Source organism: Canis lupus, chromosome 27, assembly GCF_048164855.1.
Source record: "Canis lupus baileyi chromosome 27, mCanLup2.hap1, whole genome shotgun sequence".
In the NCBI taxonomy this organism is placed as follows: Eukaryota; Metazoa; Chordata; class Mammalia; order Carnivora; family Canidae; genus Canis; species Canis lupus.
Window position 1 is genome coordinate 14,788,493 of NC_132864.1, and position 23,021 is coordinate 14,811,513.

General features: G+C 40.8%; 2 protein-coding genes across 5 annotated transcripts; one reads left to right on the top strand and one right to left on the bottom strand.

The window, feature by feature from the left end:
* Window positions 1-1,138: 1,138 nt before the first annotated feature.
* On the bottom strand, window positions 1,139-13,909 carry GPN3 (GPN-loop GTPase 3). Of its 3 annotated transcripts, none has more exons than XM_072802488.1 (8): window positions 13,200-13,909; window positions 12,065-12,173; window positions 5,924-6,091; window positions 4,737-4,861; window positions 3,134-3,249; window positions 2,914-3,010; window positions 2,296-2,424; window positions 1,139-1,735 (listed from the first exon to the last, which is right to left on the bottom strand). In XM_072802488.1, the coding sequence occupies exons 1-8, from the start codon at window positions 13,245-13,247 to the stop codon at window positions 1,673-1,675; spliced, it is 855 nt and encodes a 284-aa protein (XP_072658589.1). In that variant the 5' UTR covers window positions 13,248-13,909; the 3' UTR covers window positions 1,139-1,672. The 3 variants fall into 3 exon arrangements, with proteins under 3 accessions (XP_072658589.1, XP_072658590.1, XP_072658591.1); XM_072802489.1 differs by having other exon boundaries at window positions 13,240-13,375; XM_072802490.1 differs by lacking the exon at window positions 13,200-13,909 and adding an exon at window positions 12,794-12,818.
* On the top strand, window positions 13,517-22,639 carry FAM216A (family with sequence similarity 216 member A). Of its 2 annotated transcripts, none has more exons than XM_072802491.1 (7): window positions 13,517-14,104; window positions 15,766-15,806; window positions 18,903-19,024; window positions 20,115-20,244; window positions 20,323-20,506; window positions 21,050-21,132; window positions 22,274-22,639. In XM_072802491.1, exons 1-7 carry the CDS (start codon window positions 14,013-14,015, stop codon window positions 22,384-22,386), a joined length of 765 nt encoding a protein of 254 aa, XP_072658592.1. In that variant the 5' UTR covers window positions 13,517-14,012; the 3' UTR covers window positions 22,387-22,639. The 2 variants fall into 2 exon arrangements, with proteins under 2 accessions (XP_072658592.1, XP_072658593.1); XM_072802492.1 differs by having other exon boundaries at window positions 13,812-14,104; window positions 15,766-15,800.
* The last annotated feature ends 382 nt before the right edge of the window (window positions 22,640-23,021 follow it).

Consider the following 23,021-nt stretch of genomic DNA (forward strand, 5'->3'; position numbering starts at 1 on the left):
AGGAAAGCATTCTCTGGATCACATTATTTTAAATTCAGTCCTACCCCACTCCTCTGCGTCATCCTGATTTCCTTATGATTTTTTTTTTTTTAAGATTTTATTCATGAGAGGAGGACAGAGAGGCAGAGACACACACAGGCAGAGGGAGAAACAGGCTCCATGCAGGGAGCCCGATGTGGGACTCGATCCTGGGCCTCCAGGATCATGCCCTGAGCTGAAGGCAAGACACTAAACCGTTGAGCCACTGGGCTGCCCTGTTTTGTTTTTTTTTTAACCTAATCTTAGAAAGCACTTCAAATGTTAGTTTGACTTTCCTTTCTTCTACGACAATAAAATTTCTAAAAATTATGCAGATCAGGGTGTTCTCACCCTTTCATACTCAGGGCCACAGACAAGAGTCCTGACACAGGACAGCACATTCCCATGATGCCCATTCAAGTTCTCTCCTGCTGGCCGTACCTCTCCACCGTACAATAGCTCACCTTGATGGACTAGGATGCAAATACTTGACTTATGCCCCTGGCCTAACCTCCCAGACACAAGTTACCACTGATAGCTGTGGTTCTTCACACATGGGGCATCTTTAGTTAAAATGGATCAAACGTGACACTGCAGGTGTACTCCTGCTACCTAGCCCAAGAATGATGAAAAATTTAACCTGTTTCCAGTTTTCTGTAAGGGTTTAATTTGTATCAGCTGGAAGATCCAGGCCCAAATAGCCAAGGAAGACTGGGCTGTAATGAGGATTAAATGAAAGAGATTATGTAAAATGTTTCTTAGCACAAGGTCTGGCAGAACTCAATAAATTAGATTCTGCTTTTCTTAACAGGGCCTAGCCCATCACAGATGGACTAGACACTCCCCATTGCTTTCATACCCAATGCTACTGAAAATAAACAATTCAATCAAGGTGCAATTCTTTTCTTTAAGAAGAAAAAAATGTCTTTTGCCTTTTTTGTGCATCTGCTATTATTACCCAGGAAAGTATAAATTTTTAAATGCTCAGACACAATTGCATTTTTAAAGAAATCACTGGCTACATTTTGACAGTTGGGCAAATTTAGTCATTCAAAAATTTGCCCTGGATGAGTATTTCAGATTCTGACTAAAAAACAGGAGTGTAATGAAAAGTTAGCACTATTTTTATATTTATTTTATTTATATACATATGTTTTTTAAAAGTTAATTTTCATTTAATTACACAAATGATACATTTTCAAATATAGGAAAATTCAGACATACAAATAAGCAATGGTCTTAACTATATCCTAGATTTTTTCCTTTGGACACACATGTGTATATTGTTATAATAATTCCTGCCTCTCCAAAAAAACCCTCAAAAATAACAAAAATCAAACAGGAAAAATAAAGGTAGACTGAGTCCTAACTGTACCACAGATGCTCATTTATATTATATGCAAATCTATGTGCATTCATTTCAATTTCAACATTTAAAATCTAAATTGATGCTGTAAAAATACTACTAAAAGATTCCACTTGAAACACCAGCCATTTCAGAATAATTACAACTTGATTTAGGCATGCTGCTGATAAAGAGCCAAGTATTGCCTTTTTCATTAAATAAGTAGCTTTCTAGTATTGCATCTTTTGAAAAGAAGAATGTCTTGGTTCAATTGAAAGTGTTTCAGGTATAGTTACTCTGAAAAATTCTTCATTCATTTTGGTGTCCTTGAAAATATTCATCAAACATAGAAGAAGATTCATCTTCATGTTCCTGACACAAAAGAAACACAAAGCAGAAAATATTCATTTCCTGTAAATCAGATCTAGTAGGTGCTTACATATTTTCCAAGTAATACTCTACCAGTAGATAATGCCCAGCTGCATTGTAGGTCTTTTACAGTGACAAAAGGCATGACTGATAGAACTTTTTCCAGCTACATGGTAAATGAAAAATACTTCTATCTCACTGGAAGCATTTGTACTTGAGTTTACGCTTGCTGACTCTCAGCTAATTTGCTGAGGTAGTGGCCTACGACAACTACCATCAGGCTTCTCACTGACATATGTGAGGGCATCCTAATTTCAACCGGATTTCATCTCCGTTTTGCACATACCCTGAGGACAAAGAAGCTGGTTTATAGTGCCTCAATAAAGGGTAGAGTAAAACTGGTACTACTTGTTGAGCACAGATGTCAATTTCAGACCTCCTCTTGAAAAGCCCAGGTTTCTACTGCTGCTAAGATAAAAATCTGAGGAGTTGCTGGGATTATGCAGGAGGCCAGTAAGTGCTGGCAAACATTATTATCAAAAGTCAATAATCAAAAAATTTACCTTTGGTTCTTTGAATTCTAAGTCTTCTCCATACTGAATGGCAAAATCAATATGCTGTAACACAATATTCATGCTTTCTTCATCTGACTGATCATAAGGCAAAAATCGAACCATGCTATAGTCATCAATCTACAAGTTGGGAATTTCATAAAGGGTCATTCAGAAGCTGTACAAAATACTTAATCTTCAACTTATATTTTAGTCTACAACCATTTATACTTCTGATTAAAAACATTTGTGTGTGGGGGGAGGAGGGACAAATCATCATTGATTTGCCTGACCTCTGACCTCCCAGAACACTCATTAACTTATTACTTAACTAGACACTTACTGTTTCATAGATACTTCTCTGAATTCAGCAACCGTCATAAATTTCAAAAGGGCACAGACAGTTCTGAACTCCCCAAATGGTATGGAACAATAGACATGACAGTTAACTTATTACAGCTACCACTAATAACTACTTTTAAATTAAACTACTGACTGGCCTGCCCACAGCCTGCCCCCTACCCACCTCCCCTTTGTGAGGAAATAGGACTGTGCTTTCCATAACGGTGGCCACTCACTGGCTATGGTTAACAGCTGACCAGGTCATTTAAAAAAACTTCAAAAACTTACCAGTCCACATATAGCTTTAGTCAATTTTTTGAATTTTTTGCTTCTTAAGTCACTTGCAGAATCGTCTAATAAAGAATACATGTCTGGGTCTAAAAATCTTTGAAAATGAGAAAGACTAATGAATAAAATGAAGAATAAATAAAAAAACTAGATTTGTAGACTAATAGAACCTCACGTCTCTGCAATTAAGATCTGATGATAATGGAAGAAGTGAACTCACTTTTCAATTTCCTTTTTGGCTTTCTTGCTAAGCAGATCCATTTTTGTCATGATGTTAACTTGTGGAATTTCTAGGGAGATCATAGCACTCAGGGCTGCCAAGATGCCAGAAATAAACTGGAGGAGGAACAGAAAAGGGAAGATGAGCTGTTGCCAACAAAATTTGCTGGTCTCCACATAAAAGAGAGATGTTTGCTCTTTGCTGAACAAAGTAAAAGAAATGCTCATCCTAAAGAAAAGACTAATCGGATGGTTGACACTTGGTTTCCAAAGGTGAGAATAAGGAGGGAAGAGGTAGATTCAATTTATAGTGATCATGGGGTACCAGCCTGGCTTGGTTGGAAGAACATGTGACTCTTCATCTCTGGGTTGTAAGTTCGAGCCCCATGTTGGGTGTAGAGATTACTTACAAATAAAATTTTTTTTTTTTTTCAAATAAAATCTTTAAAAAGGTCTGGGGGGGGGGGGCGCAGGGGCACCTGGGTGGCTCAGTCGGTTAAGTGGCCAACTCTTGATTTCAGTTCAGGTCGTGATCTCAGGGTTTTGAGATGAAGCCCCACACCGGGCTCCATGCTGGGCATGAAGCCTGCTTAAGATTCTTTTTCTCCCTTTCCCCCTGCCCTTCCCCTCACTCAAAAAATTACAGTGATCACAAATCTCAGTTTAGATGGTAATTTTTTTAAAATTTTTTTAATTTATGATAGTCACACAGAGAGAGATGAGAGAGAGGCAAAGACAGAGGCAGAGGGAGAAGCAGGCTCCATGCACCGGGAGCCTGACATGGGACTCGATCCCGGGTCTCCAGGATCGCGCCCTGGGCCAAAGGCAGGCGCTAAACCGCTATGCCACCCAGGGATCCCCAGATGGTATTTTTTTTTTTTTAAAAATATTTTATTTATTCATGAGAGACACAGATAGAAGCAGAGACATAGGCAGAGGAAGAAGTAAGCTTCCCTTTGGGGAGCCCAATGTGGGACTTGATCCCAGGAACCCGAGATCACAACCTGAGCTGAAGGCAGATGCTCAACCACTGAGCCACCTAGGCGCCCTAGATGGTATCTTAACCTCTTTTCTGATTGAATATTCTTAAGAGCAATTAATGGAAAATATAGTTCATAAATTAGACAAGAGGCTCTCGAAGAATTAAAAACAGACACGAGGGACACCTGGGTGGCTCAGCGGTTGAGCATCTGCCTTTGACCCAGAGCATGATCCTGGAGTCCCGGGATCGAGTCCCACATCGGTCTCCCTGCATGGAGTCTGTTTCTCTCTCTGTTCCTCTCTCTCGTGTCTCTCATGAATAAAATCTTAAAAACAAAACAAAAACAAAAAAACAGACATGAAATGTGCATCTGCCTCATTTTTCTTTGTTAAGTAGCTCCCCCAAATCTATACGATATCATAACTTATCATTTTTGAGTTAAAAATAGGTCATTAAAAAAAAAAATAGGTCATTAAAATAACTGAATAACAAAGGATAATACTAAATTATTCTGGAATGTAGTTTGTGAAATGTCCAGAGTATTGAAATCACAGAGTGCTTAAAGGAGACTGTCATCTGCTTGTACCCACAACTAAAAAATAGACAAGACGGATCTTCAAACCTTGAACGACTCCACCATGAACTGAGAATCAACAAGAAAAACTCCACAGACTCGGAACTCCCACTGTTCCAGCTGTTGGACCAGCTGTTTCATCACAGGCAGGTGCGTATACAACTCAATCTGACCTACAAAAGAACATGACAAGATTAATATAAACAGGAAATATATAGTCATCAAACTACATGTAAAAAAATTTCCCACAAGATGGTTAAAAAAGGGGAGTCAAAATTGAGTGCTACAAAGATGTGTGTTTTTTGGGACTATTCATCAAGCTGTATGCTTAGGATGTATGTGCTTTTCTGTGGGTTCAATTAAAAGCAAGGGAAAATACTTTCTCTTTAAAAAAAAAAAAAAGTGGGGGGTGGTACCTGGGTGGCTCAGCCAGTTAAGCGTCCGACTCTTGATTTAGGCCCAGGTCATGATCTCAGGGTTGTAAAATTAAGCCCCGCGTTGGGATCTACACTAGGAACGGAACCTGCTAACGATTCTCTCTTGTGTGCGTGCATGTGCTCTCTCAAAACAAAAATATAAAAATAAAGTAAAATAAAAGCAAGGAAAATTAAGTGAGAACCACAAATGATCACAGGTCAGACTCAAGTCTAAAACTCACAATTTGGCTTAAGGAGTTGTGTGTGATCTGTCCCCTATCAGCCTCACCTCATGAACTTCCCCTGGGTTTTCAGTACTTCGGCTACCCTGGACTTCTTGGTGTCCCAAACCCACCTCATTCCTTCCTGCCTTGAGGCTCCTGGCATGTTGTGCCTCTGCCTGGACCATGGTATGGTCTCTCTCACCTTCACCCCCCAGCCCAGCTTACATACTTGGTCAGAAGCCTCCTAATCTTCTTGCTATATGATGATGGTTGGTGCTACTCCTGTGGAGCACCTATCACAAATCAGTATTAAATAATCACCTAGGAGATTTTGTTCATTCTGTCTAGCACACTCACTGTGCTGCCGACTCCATGAGACTGTGAGCTCCATGAGGGCAAAGACCACAGCTGCTGGGGTCTCTATGGTATTCTCAGCACACAAACTAAGCACTCAGTAAACTCAAAGCCAATAGATAAGAGCTTTGGGCCTCACTGCAATCTAGTTAAGAGCTACAAGGCTCAATCCACTTTCTCTCACTGAGGACAGAACTAGTACAACTTCTAAGAAAATGTCATATTCAAATTACTGACTTACCTGGACAGTCAAAAAGGATGTAGTCATCCTCTACATGGCCAAGGCAGTTCTCTAGCCAGTCAAAATTATTGGCAAAGTACTCCATGCAAAATACCAATCCTCCATTGGGACCAAAGCGGAGAGAGTCATCCTCCATGACATCATCCACCTCAATCAGTTCCCGAATATCTGCAAAAGATGGGGCCCAGGATCTAAGAACAGCCATTCAAAAACTGTTGTCCTCATTAGTGATAGTTAACAATTTATTTTTTTTAAGATTTTATTTATTTATTCATGAGAGAGAGAGAGACAGAGGCAGACATAGGCAGAGGGAGAAGCAGGCTCCATGCAGGGAGCCCGACGTGGGACTCGATCCTGGGACTCCAGGATCACTCATTGGGCTGAAGGCAGGCGCCAAACTGCTGAGCCACCCAGGGATCCCCAATAGTTAACAATTATATAAAAACACATGTGTGGGATGCCTGGGTGGCTCAGCAGTTGAGTGTCTGCCTTTGGGTCAGGACGTGATCCCAGTCCGGGGATTGAGTCCCGTATCAGGCTCCCTATGAGAAGCCTGCTTCTCTCTCTGCCTATGTCTCTGCCTCTGTCTCTCATGAATAAATAAAAATAAATAAATAAAAATAAAACACATGTGTGAAACTATTTCTGTACATGATTATTCACTGTAGCAGTTTGTAGGAACCAATTAAATTATTAAACAGCCAGACAATTGAACCCTACGTAGCCATAAAAAGGAGAAGCTCTCTTTTTTTTTAAAGATTTATTTATTTATTCATGATAGACATAGAGAAAGAAAGAGAGGCAAAGACACAGGCAGAGGGAGAAGCAGGCTCCATGCAGTCCTCCAACGCAGGACTTGACCCCAGGTTTCCAGGATCATGCCCTGGGCCAAAGGCAGGTGCTGAACCGCTGAGTCACCCAGGGATCCCCAAAAAAACTCTTTAAATATGGGTGTGATATAATCTCTCAAGTATACTTTAATTCATTAATTTGAGAGAGGGTTGGTGTGCGTGCACATGAACAGGGGGAAGGGGCAGAGAGAGAGGCAGAGACTTTCAAGCAGACTCTGTGCTGAGTATGGAGCCCAACCCAGGGCTCGATCTCACAACCCTGAGATCATGACCTGAGTTGAAACCAAGAGTTGGACATTTAACTGACTGAACCACCCTGGCACCACATCCTAGGTATACTTTTAAATGAAAAATGCAAGGTGCAGAATTCTGTGTAAAAAATGCCATCATGGGGATCCCTGGGTGGCACAGTGGTTTAGCGCCTGCCTTTGGCCCAGGGAGCGATCCTGGAGACCCGGGATCAAATCCCACGTTGGGCTCCCGGTGCATGGAGCCTGCTTCTCCCTTCTGCCTATGTCTCTGCCTCTCTCTCTCTCACTGTGTGCCTATCATAAATAAATAAAATTAAAAAAAAAAAGCCATCATTTGTGTGAACAACAGCAACAATAAGACAAAGGTTCACTACATATACACAATAATACATATATCTGATTTTATATCCATAAACTCTCTATGGAAAGACACCTTAGAAACTGGCAAAACTGGCTGTCTCCAGGGAGGGGAGCCAATTACCGGAACACAGACCTGAGAGGGAGATATTTTACTGTACGCTTTTCTGTACCTTTTGCATTTTAAACCATGTCAATATACACTATGTATTCCAAAATAATTAAAACCAAACCAAAAAAATCAATTGATGTTTCTTAGCATGGTGACCTCAGGGAAGCTATTTAACCTTTCCATACCTCACTTTCCTTATTTGTAAAATGGGAGACAAATCATATATCCTGGGGTAGAAGGATAAAGGCTCTATGAGGTAATGTAGCTATATCACCTACAGCAGGGGCTTAAAAATTCTGGTATTTGCATAGTTTACCTTTATTATTAATTTTGGAAATCTGTATTTATAACTTTCTACCATAGGCTTTTTACGTTTGTGCACAAATCTACCATCTCTGTTCACAGAGCACTGCCTCATTCATAGCCACATTTATGTGGATATGTACTTCCTATGCACTTCCTCTCCCTGAGTGATAAACATCTGACTCAAGTTGGGACAACAAAACTGGGTCTTCTAAAAGGATGACTCAAGGACATAAGTCAGTCATTAAGACACCTGGACCTGAAAGTGATATGAACCTGAAGTTGGTGGCACCTTACTTACTGGGCTTCCAGAAGCTGAGAAAGCTGGTAAGAGAGAAAAAAGGCAGAGACCGAGAAAGCCACCTTCAGTTTGTTAGTTTTTGTTCTGGGTTCTAGTCTCTCATAAAGCCTTGCTCTTGGGTTTTGTGAGAGATCCCTGATTCCTTCTAAAAAAAAAAAAAAAAAAAAAAAAAAAAATCCCCCCTTTACATAAGCTGGCTTGAGTGCTTTCTGTTGGGTGCAAATGATCCCAAAGAAATGCAAAGCCTTTTTTTTTTTTTTTTTTTTTTTGAGGGGCAGAAGGAGACAGGAGAATTTTAAGCAGGCTCTACACTCACTGCAGAGCCTAACACAGGGCTCGGCGGCACAACCCTGAGATCTTAGCCTGACTCAAAATCAAAAGTCAAGACGCTTAGCTGACTGAGCCACCCAGGAGCCCTAAATCCCTTTTCCTTATGAAGATAACTGTTTTGTACCTCACACCCACTTCTTGCCACTCTCCTGTCCTGATGGCACACGTGTCATTAACAGAAATCAGAAGCCGACAAAAAAGAATTTCCCATATTCCCACCACCAGTATTACATGGTGTCTTCCACTCCGCCTTCCTTTTGGTTACAACAGAAGGAGCATCCCACTCCTGGGGCACCTGGTGGCTCAGTCAGTGGAGTGTGCAACTCTTGATCTCGGGGTTGTGAGTTCAAGCCCTACGCTGGGTGTAGAGATTACTCAAAAATAAAATCTTTAAGAAAAAAAAGCATCCCACTCCTAGTGAAGGCAAAATCTTCCAGTTGTTTGGGATCCTCTTCCCCTTTCCCATTCTTGAAGTTATTCCCACTGGTTGGCATTTTCAGTTTGTTTCTACTGGATTGTTCTGTTCAGCAATCAAGTCCGTTCCAGTTAGCACCTCCAATGTTAAAACACAACCTCCTGGGACGCCTGGGCGGTTCAGTGGTTGAGCATCTGCCTTCCGCTCAGGTTGTGATCCTGGAGTCCTGGGATGGAATCCTGTATCAGGTTCCTCACAGGGAGTCTGTTTCTCCCTCTGCCTATGTCTCTGCCTGTCTTTCTGTGTCTCTCATGAATAAAATCTTTTTAAAAATTTGTATTAAAAAAAAAAAAAAGCAACCTCCCTTGACCCTCTATCCGCTCCAATTCTCACCCCTCTTCTCTGCTCCTTTCACAATGAAACTTCATCTCTTGCACCGACACTGCATCACCTTCAGGCCACTCTTCAAAACACTCCACCGGAACTGTGGGGCAAGTCATCTCCATCTCCATGTCTCCACACCTAATGGCCACTACTCTATCCTCATCTTTCATAACTTCACAGCCATATCTGAAATAACCAAGCACAAGTATTTTTCCTGAAACAGTCTCTCCTCCTGGCTTTCTCCCACCTTACTGACTCCACCTCCTACTCTAGACCTCTGAAGAGTAGACAACTTTGAAGCTGGCTTGGTCTTGGGTTCTTTTCTCTAACCATCCTTCCTTCTTCCCCAAAGGATCTCATCCAGTCCTGGAACTTTATGTTCTGTCTATATGTTTCTGACTTGAAAATTTATTTTTATTTTTTGACTTGAAAATTTATACCTTCAAACCAGCCTTTATCCCTAAGTCTCTATTATATCCAATTGGTTCCTTGACATCACCTCTTAGATATCTATCAGATGTCTCAAGCTTACTAAGTGCAAAGAGAATTGCCCCAAACCTAAATAGACTTGTCTTCCTTTCCAATAGATGGTATCATATACTCTCTTCAGTAACTCAAGCAGTTCAAGTCAGGTATCTAAGAGTCACCCTTGATGATCTCTCCCTTTCCTACGAAATGGTTCTGGTTCACTCTCCCAGAAAATGCTAATTCTACTTGCAAAGTATATACTGAATCTGCTTCTTTACATCTCTACCATGACTACATTAGTCCAAGCCACTTAGACATCTGCAATAGCCATCCTGCTCATCCCTGCTTCTATTCTTGACTCCCTAGTGTCCATTTTTCACCTGAGAGCCAGTTATCTTTAAAAATGTATATCAGATGTCAACCCTCTCCTCTGCTTTAAATCCTAATGACATTCCACTGTTGACAGATGCTACATGTTGAATGCTGGTGTCCCCTTAAAATTCCTATGTTGAAAAGCTAATGCTCAAGGTGATAATATTAGGAGGTGGTGCCTTTGGGAGCCAATTAGGTCACGAGGGTGGTTCCTCATGAATGAGATTATTGCTCTAATAAGAGGCCCCAGGAGCAAGTGGGTAGCTCAGTGGTTGAGTGTCTGCTTTTGGCTCAGGGCGTGATCCCAAGGTCCTGGGATTGAATCCCGCATCGGACTCCCCTCAGGGAGCCTGCTTCTCCCTCTGGCCATCTCTGCCTCTCTCTGTTTCTCATGAGCAAATAAGCAAAATCCTAAAAGTAAAATAAAAAATAAAAAAAAATTAAAAAATAAAATAAAATAAAATAAAAATAAAAATAAAAATAAATAAAATAAAATAAAATAAAATAAAATAAAATAAAATAAAATAAAATAAAATAAAAAAAGAGATCGCGCCAGACCTGACTATGCTGGCACCCTGATCTTGGGATTTCCAACCTCCAGAACCATGAAAAAATATATTTCTGTTGTTTACAAGTTGCCCTGTCTGTGGTATTTTGTTAAGGCAGCTCAAATGGACTAAGAAAACAGAATAGAACTCAAACTTCTCATGTCCTTCTAGCACCTACCCACTACTTTCCTTCACTGATTATGCTCTAGCTCATTGATATTTTTGCTTTTTCTGGAACATACCAAACCCCTTCCTATCTCTAGGCTATGTATTGACCTGATTTCCCTCATCTTGGAAGGCTACTCCCCAGCTTGGTAAGCCCATTACTATCTTCGGGTCTGGGCCCAAATCTTCCCTCCTGTGACTACCCTTTCTAAAGCAACCTCCAGGTTATTCATTCTCATTGACTACTTGGAGTCATTATCACAATCTTTAATGTTTATCATTTTGCTTATCTCCTCACTAAAAGGTCCATGAATGAAAGGATAATGTCTGCCTTGTTCTCTGCTAGAACCTTGGCATCTGGCATAAAGTAAGTGTTCAAAAGACATCTGAATGAATAAATTGAAAGAATTTTACTTTAGGGGCACCTGTGTGGCTCAGTCAGTTAAGTGTCCAACTCTTGATTTTGGCTCAGGTTATGTATGACCTCACCATTCTGAGACCAAGCCCCATGTTGGGCTCCACACTGGGCATGGAGGGCATGGAGCCTGCTTAAGATTCTCTCTCTCAGGCAGCCCTGGTGGCTCAGCGGTTTAGCGTCGCCTACAGCTCGGGGCATGATCCTGGAGACCTGGGATCGAGTCCCATGTCAGGCTCCCTGCATGGAGCCTGCTTTTCCCTCTGCCTGTGTCTCTGCCTCTCTCTCTCTCTCTCTCTCTCCTCTCTGTGTATTCTCATGAATAAATAAATATAATCTTAAAAAAAAAAAAAAGATTCTCCCTCTAAAGAAACATAAATTTAAAAAAATTCTTTTTAAATTTTTTTCCCAAGAGAGAGGGTAGGAGGCGCCTCTAAAAGAATTAAACAAACAGTTAAGCTGCTCGCTAATACTATGACCTGCAGTAAACCCGATTCACCACAGCAGGCTAAGCATGGAAGGACAGAAGGGGGGATGCCTGGGTGGCTCGGTGGTTGAGCGTCTGCCTTAGGCTCAGGGGGTGATCCCAGGGTCCTGGGATGGAGGACCTTTGTCTCTGCCTCTCATGAATGAATAAATAAAATATTTTACAAAAGTGGGGAAAAAAAGGACAGAAAAGAGGTATGAGGGAAGATACTCAATTCTTAAACTAAGACGAAGAAAGGATAATGTCACACATTTCATCATGAAGCAGGGGAGCAGACTATAATAATTAAGTTTTCACCTTCTGTACCAAGCAGCCAGCACTCATGGCCTCTCCACCCCCTCATTTTTCCTGAAGGAGGGGGAAGGCTCTGTTCAGGACTCACCAGCCATCACAGAGTAGTTGAAGTGTTCTGCTGCAGGATCTAGGTTCACAACTTGGACAGACCGATTGAGGGCTTCACAGTGTTGGACCATAGTGGCACAGTAGGTGCTCTGTAATGTCACAAGGCATCATGGGGTCAAAGCAATAGGCAGTGTAGTGCTACCCCTGCACCCCCAAAATGGATACCCTATATCCCTTGGTCGGTGTCCACTGAGGCCAAAATTATGCCTTCATTGATCAAAAAGCCGACTGAAAACAGGTACTAGGCTGGCAGTCAGGACATCTGACTGGGCTGTAGATCCAGACCTGGCTGAGACTCAAGAGTAACTTTAGTGAAAGCGCTTCTCTACTTTTCTCTTCTTTTTTCTAGAGACTTTATTTTTAAGGAATCTCTACACCCAACATGGGGCTCAAACATAAAAAAAGAAAGTATTAAAGATACACAGGTGTCAAACTGACAATTTCACTTCAATGCAAACTGAAAGAATTGAAAAGGGAGTAATTTTCTCAATTTATGATCTCTAGAATTTACTGACCTCAATCAAGACTCACATTCCACCAAATGAATCAGCCAGGAGCCTTACCCCTGGTTTTCTCTACACCCAACATGGGGCTCAATCAATATACGATCCAATGTTCACTAATGTTAGGCCATGTACCTCCTAAAATCGCCTCAAAGACCAGAAGTCCATGTTTCAAGCTCTGAGAAACTGACTTAATGAGACCTCACCTGAACTTTCTATGAGCGAGACAGGAGCGGATTCTGGGATTACACACAACTGGATTCAAATTCCAGCCGCGTGATCTTGGGAAAAGAACTTAACCTTTCCGTGTCTCATTTTCTGTAAAATTCCCATCCGTAAAAATGAGAACAAGACCTATCCTACAACGTTGTTCTGGAAATAAGTTAGGAGTTTAAACGCAGTATCTGGGGCATAAGTATACTCTAAGCATTAGCCACCACTGTTATTTTCCCCACTTTCAAAATCGCAACAAAGAGCGACGAAGCCCAGACTGCAGCAGCGCTCTGCCCAAGGGTCCGCGTGCACGCACCCGCCGGTCCCTCCGTCAGGACCACAGCCCCCCTGCCTCCCACGAGCTCCGACTTTTCTCCTGTTCTAACGCCAAAGCCTCACCTTCCCGCTTCCTGCCGGGCCCATGACCAGCTGCGCGTACCGAGGCATGCCGGCGCTCCCGGGCCCGGGCTGCGCCCGCCACGCCTCACGGAGCCCGACCCGCCCGCTCCCTTCAGCCTTCGCGCGGCGCTCACTGACTTCCGGGAACACCACGTGACCACCAATAGCAACCCACAGTCCTTTTGCGCCCTGCGTTGTTACATCCCTGGCTACGGAGCGTCCCGCAGATCAAATCTCGTGTGAAACCCGTTCTCGGGAAACTTCGGCGTGGGCGGGGCGGACCGGGCAGCGGTTAGAGTGTGCGCAGAGGTAGTGGCGGAAATCGGCGGTTGGGACGCTGGAGAAGCTTGGTTGCCTTGGAGATAACGGCTAACGGCTCGCACTCCGCATCCCTGCGCCGCGGACTTCGGTCCTCGGTTCGCGTACGAACGTCTCACCTATCTGGCGACACCCAACGTTTGCAAAGCTGTTAGAGGGCCGGGAATCCTGAGGTGGAAGGCACCTCCTGTTTTAGAGGGCGTGTATGTTTCCTTCCCGTGGAAGAGGACTCATCCCCTCCACAAAACGTGCAAGCGCGCAACCCTCTAGAGAGTTCCTGCCCCTCCCCTCTCTAATTCCAGCGTCTGGTCTCTGCCCTCCCCGCTCTCCCGAAGCCGTTCGGGCAGTGCCCGGAGCGCCTCGGCGGGGGCTAGAATACGGCGTCCGCGGGTGCACCCCCAATAGCGCCCGGCCTGACGCACGCGTGCTGCCGGGGGAGGGGAGAGGGGGAGGCTGCTTCCGCACACCGCTCGAGGTCCGGGCGCCGGGGCGGAGATGCCCGGCCAGTGTCCGGTGCCCGACTGGACGGCATGCGGCTCTTCCGCGGACCCAACCGCAGTGGCCGGGACCGAGGGTGGCGGCGGCGGGTGAGGCTGAGGGGCCCTGAGGGGTGAGGGAGGACGCCGACCGGCCCAGGTCGTGGTCCCCGGCGGAGGAGGGGGTGGGAGCCGGCTGCTCCCGTGGCCTGACCCCCCAGTGCGCTGAACTGAGAGGAAGGGGGAAGCTCTGTTGTGGCCGGGGTGGCACACATGGAAGCCGCCTCGCTGTTTACGGGAAGGGCCTGTGAGGTAAGGCCGAGCGTTGGTGCAATGACTAAACGCCGGGACTGCGACAGTTGCCTGCGTGCGTCTTTCTGCCCCGAGGGGGCGCTGCGAAACCTGCTGGAAAATGCCGTCTGGCCACAGGATCTCTACAGAAAGAGGGGGTTGGGGGGCACGGCAGAAACAGGTTCGAACGAGGCTTTCCAAGTCAATAAACCAGTTCTGTGGGTGTCACGTTGGCCACTTTTATGTCCAGGGGATTCATAATGACGATGAGACAGATAATTATGAATATTACGGGTACGTTGATCTTGATGTTTTCTTCCCACTGAAGTTTTTCTTCATAAATCCATTTTATTTTGAGAAGGCTCTTTTAGTATAGTTCCTGGATGCTGAAGACAATTAGTCTTCAGTACCTTCTCATCCCTTCCATCAGTTATTACCTGAAAGAGCTTCAGGGTGTACCTTTCCAAAAGCACACAGTCATGGCTCCTGCTGCACCCATGACCATTTATTTATATGTGTGTGTATATATATATATATATATATATATATATATATATACACACACACACACACACACACATACACACACTCATACATATGGAATGTGTATATACATAAATGTATACATATATACATCATGTATATGAAATATATATAGGGAAGGAAACATATAGTGTTTGAAGACTTCTTAAAAATGATTTATTTGTTTTAGAGAGAGTGGGTGCGTGCAGAGGGGAGGGGCAAAGGGAGAGGGAGAATCCTCAAGCAGACTCCTCAAGTCTGAGTGTGGAGCCCCAAGCAGGACCACCGAGATCAGGACCTGAGCCCAAATCAAGGATCACCCACTAACCATCTGAGCCACCCAGGCACCCATCAAAGACTTAAAAGACTCTTGTCTTTGCTGTTCATTACAGTGCTTGACAAAGTGCTGGATCCTAGTATCGATGGACACTTGGACATTGAATAAATTTAAGGAAGCAGGAAGCAAGGGTGTTTTGTCTTAATTTGAGAAAAGAAAAAAAGAACTTGTCAAAAATGAAAACATTCCAGATCAATTTATCAGTTCCAGTACACCTTAGTTACATACAGTAAAGAACAAGATAGTCTTTTCCATATCCAAGTTACTTTATTAAAAATAAAGTGAGCAAGAAAATACCACAGATAACACAGAGACGCAAACTACTTTATTGAGCTCAATGTAGGAATTAGATTAAGAGGCTATAAAAGTAAAACCAAACCTGGCTTAAGGTAAATCCCTTCTTGTATGGTAAAAACCTCATATAACTCACTTTTAAAAAGCCTGGAGCCATTAGGCTATAACCAGGATTACAGGAGAAAATTTGCAAAATACTCCATCTAATGGAAACATGAAAAGTAAAAAGCATAGGCAATACTGTCTTTTTTCATTTAAAATACTTTTGTTAATTCTTATAATGCTGTCCATTATTGCATATTATTTAAGTCCTTTTTTTCCTCAACAGATCAGCTGGACATTCTTATTATCACAATTCCAAAGGTATTGGTAAGTAGAGAATATAAAGCAGGTAATACCCACAAATAATATGGTTCAGAGATGCTAATTTTGCTGTAACTACAAACACAGTGGAGTTTTAAAAACAGACTTTATTAGCATCCTGGTGAACTTAAGTCTTTAAGATTTTTTTTTTTAAAGATTTGATTTATTCATTCAAGAGAGACACACACAGAGAGAGGCAGAGACAGAGGCAGAGAGAGAAGCAGGCTCCATGCAGGGAGCCCGATGTGGGACTCGATCCTGGGACTCCAGGATCATGCCCTGGGCCGAAGGCAGACGCCCAACCACTGAGCCACCCAGGTGTCCCAGTCTTTAAGATTTTTCAAAGAACAATTCAGCAGGTTCTTTTTCTCTTGTTGAGATATTTTACATCAAGCATTTTTATTTTAATTTTTTTATTATTTATTTTATTTTTTTATTATTTTTTTACATCAAGCATTTTTTAAAAAGTACTTCAAAATAGCAATGAATCTGAAAATAACTTTGTTTATAACTGATGTTTGAAAAACAGAGTATAGCCTGGGGTTTATACACATATTGAAGGGAAAAATTCTAACTTGAACAACTTCAAAGAGTATAAAATATTTCTCAGTGCTGCTCTTTTTCCTCTCATTTTAAATAAAGGATAGAGCTGCTGGAATTAAGTAAGGAAGACAAACCCCCAGAAACTTCTAAGTTTTTTGGGGGCAGGGAGCTATTTCAATTCAGTGATATATAAACTTGGATTCACTTAACTTTTCCTTGGAAAATTTGTAGTCCTTACAGGTACCTGAGAAAAACATACAGACACATATCTATATGTATATACATACATAAAAATGCATATATACATACAAATAAAGTGGTTGTTTTAAAATGGAATTGCTGGATCATATGGCAATTATTCTAATTTTTTGAAGAATCACCACACTGTTTCCTTTTTTTTTTTTTTTAATTTTTATTTATTTATGATAGTCACACAGAGAGAGAGAGAGAGAGGCAGAGACTTAGGCAGAGGGAGAAGCAGGCTCCATGCACCAGGAGTCTGATGTGGGATTTGATCCCGGCTCTCCAGGATCACGCCCTGGGCCAAAGGCAGGCGCTAAACCGCTGCGCCACCTAGGGATCCCCACCACACTGTTTCCATAGCAGCTGCACCATTTTACATTCTCATCAGCAATGCACAAGGTCCCAATTTCCCCACATGCTAGCTAAACACTTGTTTTCATTTTTTTAAATGATAGTTATCCTTAGAAGTATGAAATGGTACTTCATTGTTATTTTTATTTCCCTAATGAGTAGTGATAATGAGCATCTTTTCATATGCTTCTTGGAGATTTGTGTATCTTCCTTGGAGACATGCAAAGTCTATTCAAATCCTTTGCCCATTTTTTAATTGAGTGTTTCTCTTTAATTAATATTTTCATTTTAAAAAATGGTTTATTTGATGGGGGCGGGGGAGGAGCAGAGGAAGAAAGAATCTCAAGCTGACTCACCACTGAGTGTGAAGCCCAACACAAGGTCGTGGGATCCAGCTCACGATCCTAAGATCATGACCTGACCCAAAATCAAAAGCTGCTTAACTGACTAAGCTACCCAGGTGCCCCTAACTATTACTTTTAAATGTTATCATTTTCTGTAAAGAAATACTATCCAGCTTTTGAAAAGTTAAATTTTAGTCCAGGCAATATACAATATGCGTCCCAGAAATATTGATTAGCAGGGATGCAAAATGTATATTTTTAGATAATTACCTCACATTTATGACTTGAAAAAGGATTTTAAAAATATATATACTTTTATTATAGATTCCAAATTATATCTCAAGGGTCATAATAACATAATTTCCAGATGATTTTCCATTTGTTGGCAAACTAGTTAGTCCTTCAGTAAGGCAAATATAACACTTATCTGCATCAACTCTCCAATTTGTTAAAATCTTGAAGAAATAAAGTTTAATATGTAAAATTGTGGCCTTTGTTGTCAGTACTGAAACAAAATTGTGCTTATTTAATTCGACTTACTAAATACAAACTTTTAACTTAAAAATCTGTATTGCCAGCTTTATTTGTACTAGCCTAAAACTGGAAACAACCCAGATGTGCATCAACAGGTGAATGGATGATCAAATTGTGCGTCCTTGTACATATGTACATAGATATATACGCACTGGAATATAATCCCAACAATAAAAAGGATTGAGTTATTGTTACATATCACACCTTGATGGATTTCAGTATAATTATGTTGAGTGAAAGAAGCCAGATATACACAAAATATATACTGTATGTTTCCACTTATATTAAACTCCAGAAAATGCAAAATAATCTATAGGGATACTAACTGTAGTGATAGAAAGCACACTACTGGTTGGAGGGAGGGAGGGAGGGAGTGGGTAGGAAGAAGGTAAGTGTTATAAAGAATTATTTCCTGGTTAAATTTCACCAGATACTGTTTTTCCCCAAACTGCTACTGAAGGTTATGCCTTAAATCAAGTTACTGGTCTCAATATGTCTGAAACTGAAAACTAGTTTCATTCTTCTAGATATGTCTCAACTTTTATTTAAAGACTATTCTTTTAATCTACCCACATCAGTATTAAAAACATTGAAATAACTGAAATTGTGTAAAAATAAGTTTTAGAATTCTGTAAAGCCCCTCCTTTTAAAATTGCCTCATTAAAAGTATAAAATTTGTGTTATCCTATTATTCTGTCTTGAATTTAATACTATAAAGTCAAATGAATGATAAAATATTGTCTTTACAGTGCAAGTTCTGCATGTATATTCTTGTTTAATATGGCTTGACCTACAGTAAGCAAACAAAAACAAGTTACTGTCAACAGTTTGCATCTCAGCTGAGTTCAAAATAATGTAGTCTATATGTAATGATATATATATATATATAATAAATGTTTATAAATATTTAAGAGTTTTGTATGCTCTAAAACCAAATGGCATATCACACAGTGATATTTCAAATTTAATAGAATGACTCATACTACTGCTCCAGGATAATCACAGACATGTAAATAATATAGATATTAATAACTTGTTGAGCTGATGTTTGCTCATGAAATTCACATAATAATGTTCTTGCCTACAGATGGAATCAAAGATGAACACAAAGTGAACACACACATAGCCAGGCTGCAAGAATTGTGGAAAACTCCTCAAATTCAAGCAATTCACATCCCTAAATCAATGACAGATGCGTCCTTTCTAAAGGTATGCTAAATACCAATACTTTGAATACCAAAGTCTTTGTATTCTGAGCTGAACTTCTTATTGAAGATAAGCTACTTAGAGGGTAAGGCATTTCAGAAGACAAGGTACATTCAGCATATGGTCTAGGAGTCTATAAATATCTGCTGATTAAACTCATGAAATGAATACAAGGATTTTATCATTATATATTCCTTATCATAAGTTCTTTTAGGGCTTTATGATACTTGAGATCTAATGTACCTTTACTCAGGAAGCTATGGAAAGTTACATTCTAGAGATGGAAACCCAAACTCATAGATTCCACTGAAAGACTGCACAATTAGAAGCAAGCAAAAAAAAGAAAGTGGTAATCGGCATTTCACAACTCTTGAACCTCTTATTACCCATTAAAGGTCATAACTGCCAGAAGTATCCTTGTGAGAGCAGTGCAAATGAAGGTTACAAAAGATCTGTGCACATTGGTCAATTTTTCTGACCAACATTTTGAATTTTCTCTGAACTTATTACCTATTCAGTTCAGTAAATCCTATGTGTGTATACACACATTCATAGATAGTGGGTTTTGCATTTTAAATGATGTTACCTTCTAAAATTAGCAAGTGAAAATCTTTTAAAATTTTTACCAAAGACCAATAGACTATCCCTCAGTCTTCAACACAGACAGTTATTCTTCTGGTGCTAGAAAAGACTGTTTCCTTAGTTTAAGACTAAGTAAAGTATTGAATTGCTTTAGATACCACAAGATACCTCAAAAATTGTCTTTAGGAGGCAAGATGCCTACACTCCTTGAGAGGCACACGGGAACTCAGACTCACTGACAGAATAGCATATCCTTACTTTCCCTATTCTTCTAGGGCAGTGGTTCTCACACCTCACTGGGTATCTGAACCACTTGAATGGAAATGGCAGGCGGAGTTACTTGTGCTGTTTAAATGGCCATTTCTTTCTCTTTTTGGTCAGATTAGCATAATTGAATTGAAATAAGCAAAATGTACAGATGGTACAGTTCTCCTGAACATTCATCCTTTCAGATAAGGAATATTGCCAACTTCTTGTTCTCCAGTGCCTATAAGCCTTATTTGTCTTTTAGCATCCAGACCTCACGACAGGCCAGAAGCATTACCTGTGCAGCATTGCTAAGATCTACAATGCCAACTATCTGCGGACGTTAATGAAGAGGCAGTACATGTATGTGATCCAGCACAGCTCACAAAAGCCAGGCAGGTGCACCTTTGTAGTTCTCACTAGTTCTCGCAAGAAACAAGAGGGTCTTCTAACAGAGGTTATCTGTACAACAGGTATCCTCACTCATCACAGGAGCCGCCTCAGTTCTCGCTACTCACAGAAGCAGCATTACCCCTGTACCACATGGCGACACCAACTGGAGAGAGTGGACTCGGGGCCTTCTAACACTGCAGTGGCACGTGCACCTGAAATGATCCTACAGCATTCCCTTTGGCGACCAGTGAGAAACAGAGAAGGGTCTGTTTCTTATTGTTTAAAGGAGGAAAATAGACCCCAATTTTATTTGAAGGACAGCTAAGTGAGATTACAAGTCATTCCCTGATATGTTCATTTTGTTAAATTCAGAATGGACTAGACCAAAAGCCACCAAAGGATTGTATGGTGTCTTTACTGATCTGACTGGACTGGGTTATGCCACTCCTTTTAGGATGTATTTTGTGGAACTGTAAAAATTTCTTTAATCAGCTAGTGATAGGCAAGACTGCCCTTTTCAGTAATTCCCACTTAAATTCAAAATAATACACTTCCAAAAGGAGCATATGGTTGCTTCTACACAGGGGAATACTATAAACAAAAAGGAATTAAGAAAAAAAAGAAGCCTGATTATTCAACCTGCACTATAACACTATAACCCTGTTTCAGGGTTAGTAAGTCATGGGAGAGTGAGAGGGTCTTTTTGGTGATACTGAGCTTAATAAAAAGAATTTATATGGTCCTCCACATGCATTAGACAGCTGTTGATTTTGCTGGTTCCAATTAAGATGCTCCTCTTTCTTACAGTTTAAAAACTGGATATGTATCTAAAACAAGATGTAAATCACTGAAGATTTTTAGAAAACCAAGCAGACTGTTCATGCAATCAGGTAAATGTGGAATTTTTAAAGTATGCATTTTGAAAGATCTGCTTAAAAAAACCCAATATAGTTTCATTTCTATTACAGAAGACTTTAAAAAACTTAATGTGATTTGCTTTTAATTCTCCAAATAAAATGACTATGAAATAGTTTCTGCTTTCACTTAAAAGAACATACTGCTCAGGGGAATAAGATTCAAGGTACTTGTAAACAAAGGCATTTATAATATCAAAGTCAAAGACTTAACAGAGTGAATTTGTTAGAATCCAGAGCCACAAACATGACTTTTTCAAGCCATAGCACTTTCATGATAGTGCCTTTTTTGGATGGACAACATATTTTGTATGGTGGCATAGTTTATGAAGGTCTCTATCACCTGTATAATTTTAATGTTCAACAAACCAGTGGAGACAAGCCAACCAAGTGAGATTATCAAAATTTTGTGGAGCAACTCAGACAAATCCAGTTGGTAAGGATCAGCAAAAGGTTCCTACCACAAGTGCAGAATACCACATGAAAAAGGCAAAAGGGGAAGACAGAAAGCTCAGAAGTATTCCTCAGAATTGATAAAAGTGAAAAGGATTAAGTGGAAGTTAAACAATTTCCTGGGAAAGTTGTTCCTACAGTAAGTAGGAAAGTAGGTAGGAAGTAAGGAATTTAGGCCTTCTGAACTCCCATCCCACTGATGTGTGACAGTCCAAGAAATGAGAGAAATGGCAGAAGAAAAAGTAAGTCTGGGTCCAAAAATAATAGCTGGAGGAAACCCAGGTAGGAAGAAAGTCCCTGTGGTCCCTGAGAGGAGAAAGATGAGTAGGAACTTAATGCTTAGTGAGAGCATGCTGAAGCTGTAACTTTTCAGTAACCAAAAGATTTTGACAAGTGAAGACAAAATAGGACTTAGTAACAGAATTTGCTGTACAATAACTTGGCTTGAATACAATACTTACTGGGTATCCTATTTTAAAAAAGAGATTTGGGGGAAGGGGGGGAAGCAGTTAAGTTTTGAAAATTGCAGGCCATTTGTTTTTGTGAAAGGCTTATTACTAAGGAAGGTCAATTTGTAGTTTGTTCTTATATACAAATCTCAATTTTCAGGACGAAATACAGCTTTATTTCCAAAACAGACATTATAAACTCTTTTTTCTTTCAGTTTCTACAAATGATTCTGAATCATACATGAATGAAGAAAAAAAGGAAGAAGATTTACTAAATAAATGTATGCAGTCAATGTCAATTGAAGAACAAGGAGAACATCTGATGTGACCTGACAGTCTTGTGAATTGATGAGGTGCCAAAGGGGGGAAGGGGTTGTGAATTGTGTCCTCTCTTTTTAGGATAGTATTGTTATTCACCATGAAGTCATTAAGTAATTTTAGTTTGTTCAGAAACGTTTGCAACAGTGTAGTTGGTTTGATGTAGTTCCATGTACTAACGATATTTGTGTAATAAAAGTTATGTGTAATATATGCTTGTATTTCTAGCTAGGCACAATTAAAAATTTTCTTGTCACTTAAAATGGAATTATTTTTCTTTAAATCTGTCAAATTGTGTAATTCTTTTTCTGCTTACAGTAAGTCCTAAAACAAAAACATGAGAATCCCATCAAGTATTTTTATTTTTTTTTAAGATTTTATTTATTTATTCATGAGAGACAGAGAGAAAGAGGCAGAGACACAGGCAGAGGGAGAAGCAGGCTCCATGCAGGGAGCCCGATGCGGGACTCGATCCGGGGTCCCCAGGATCACACCCTGGGCTGAAGGCGGTGCTAACCCACTGAGCCACCCAGGCATCCCCCCCCTCAAGTATTTTCTTGATTGGGCTAAGGAAAGCTCCGAAATAGCCTGATACAGAATAACATTTGATAGAGACTTGCAAAAAAGGTGCTTAATATTTTCTGC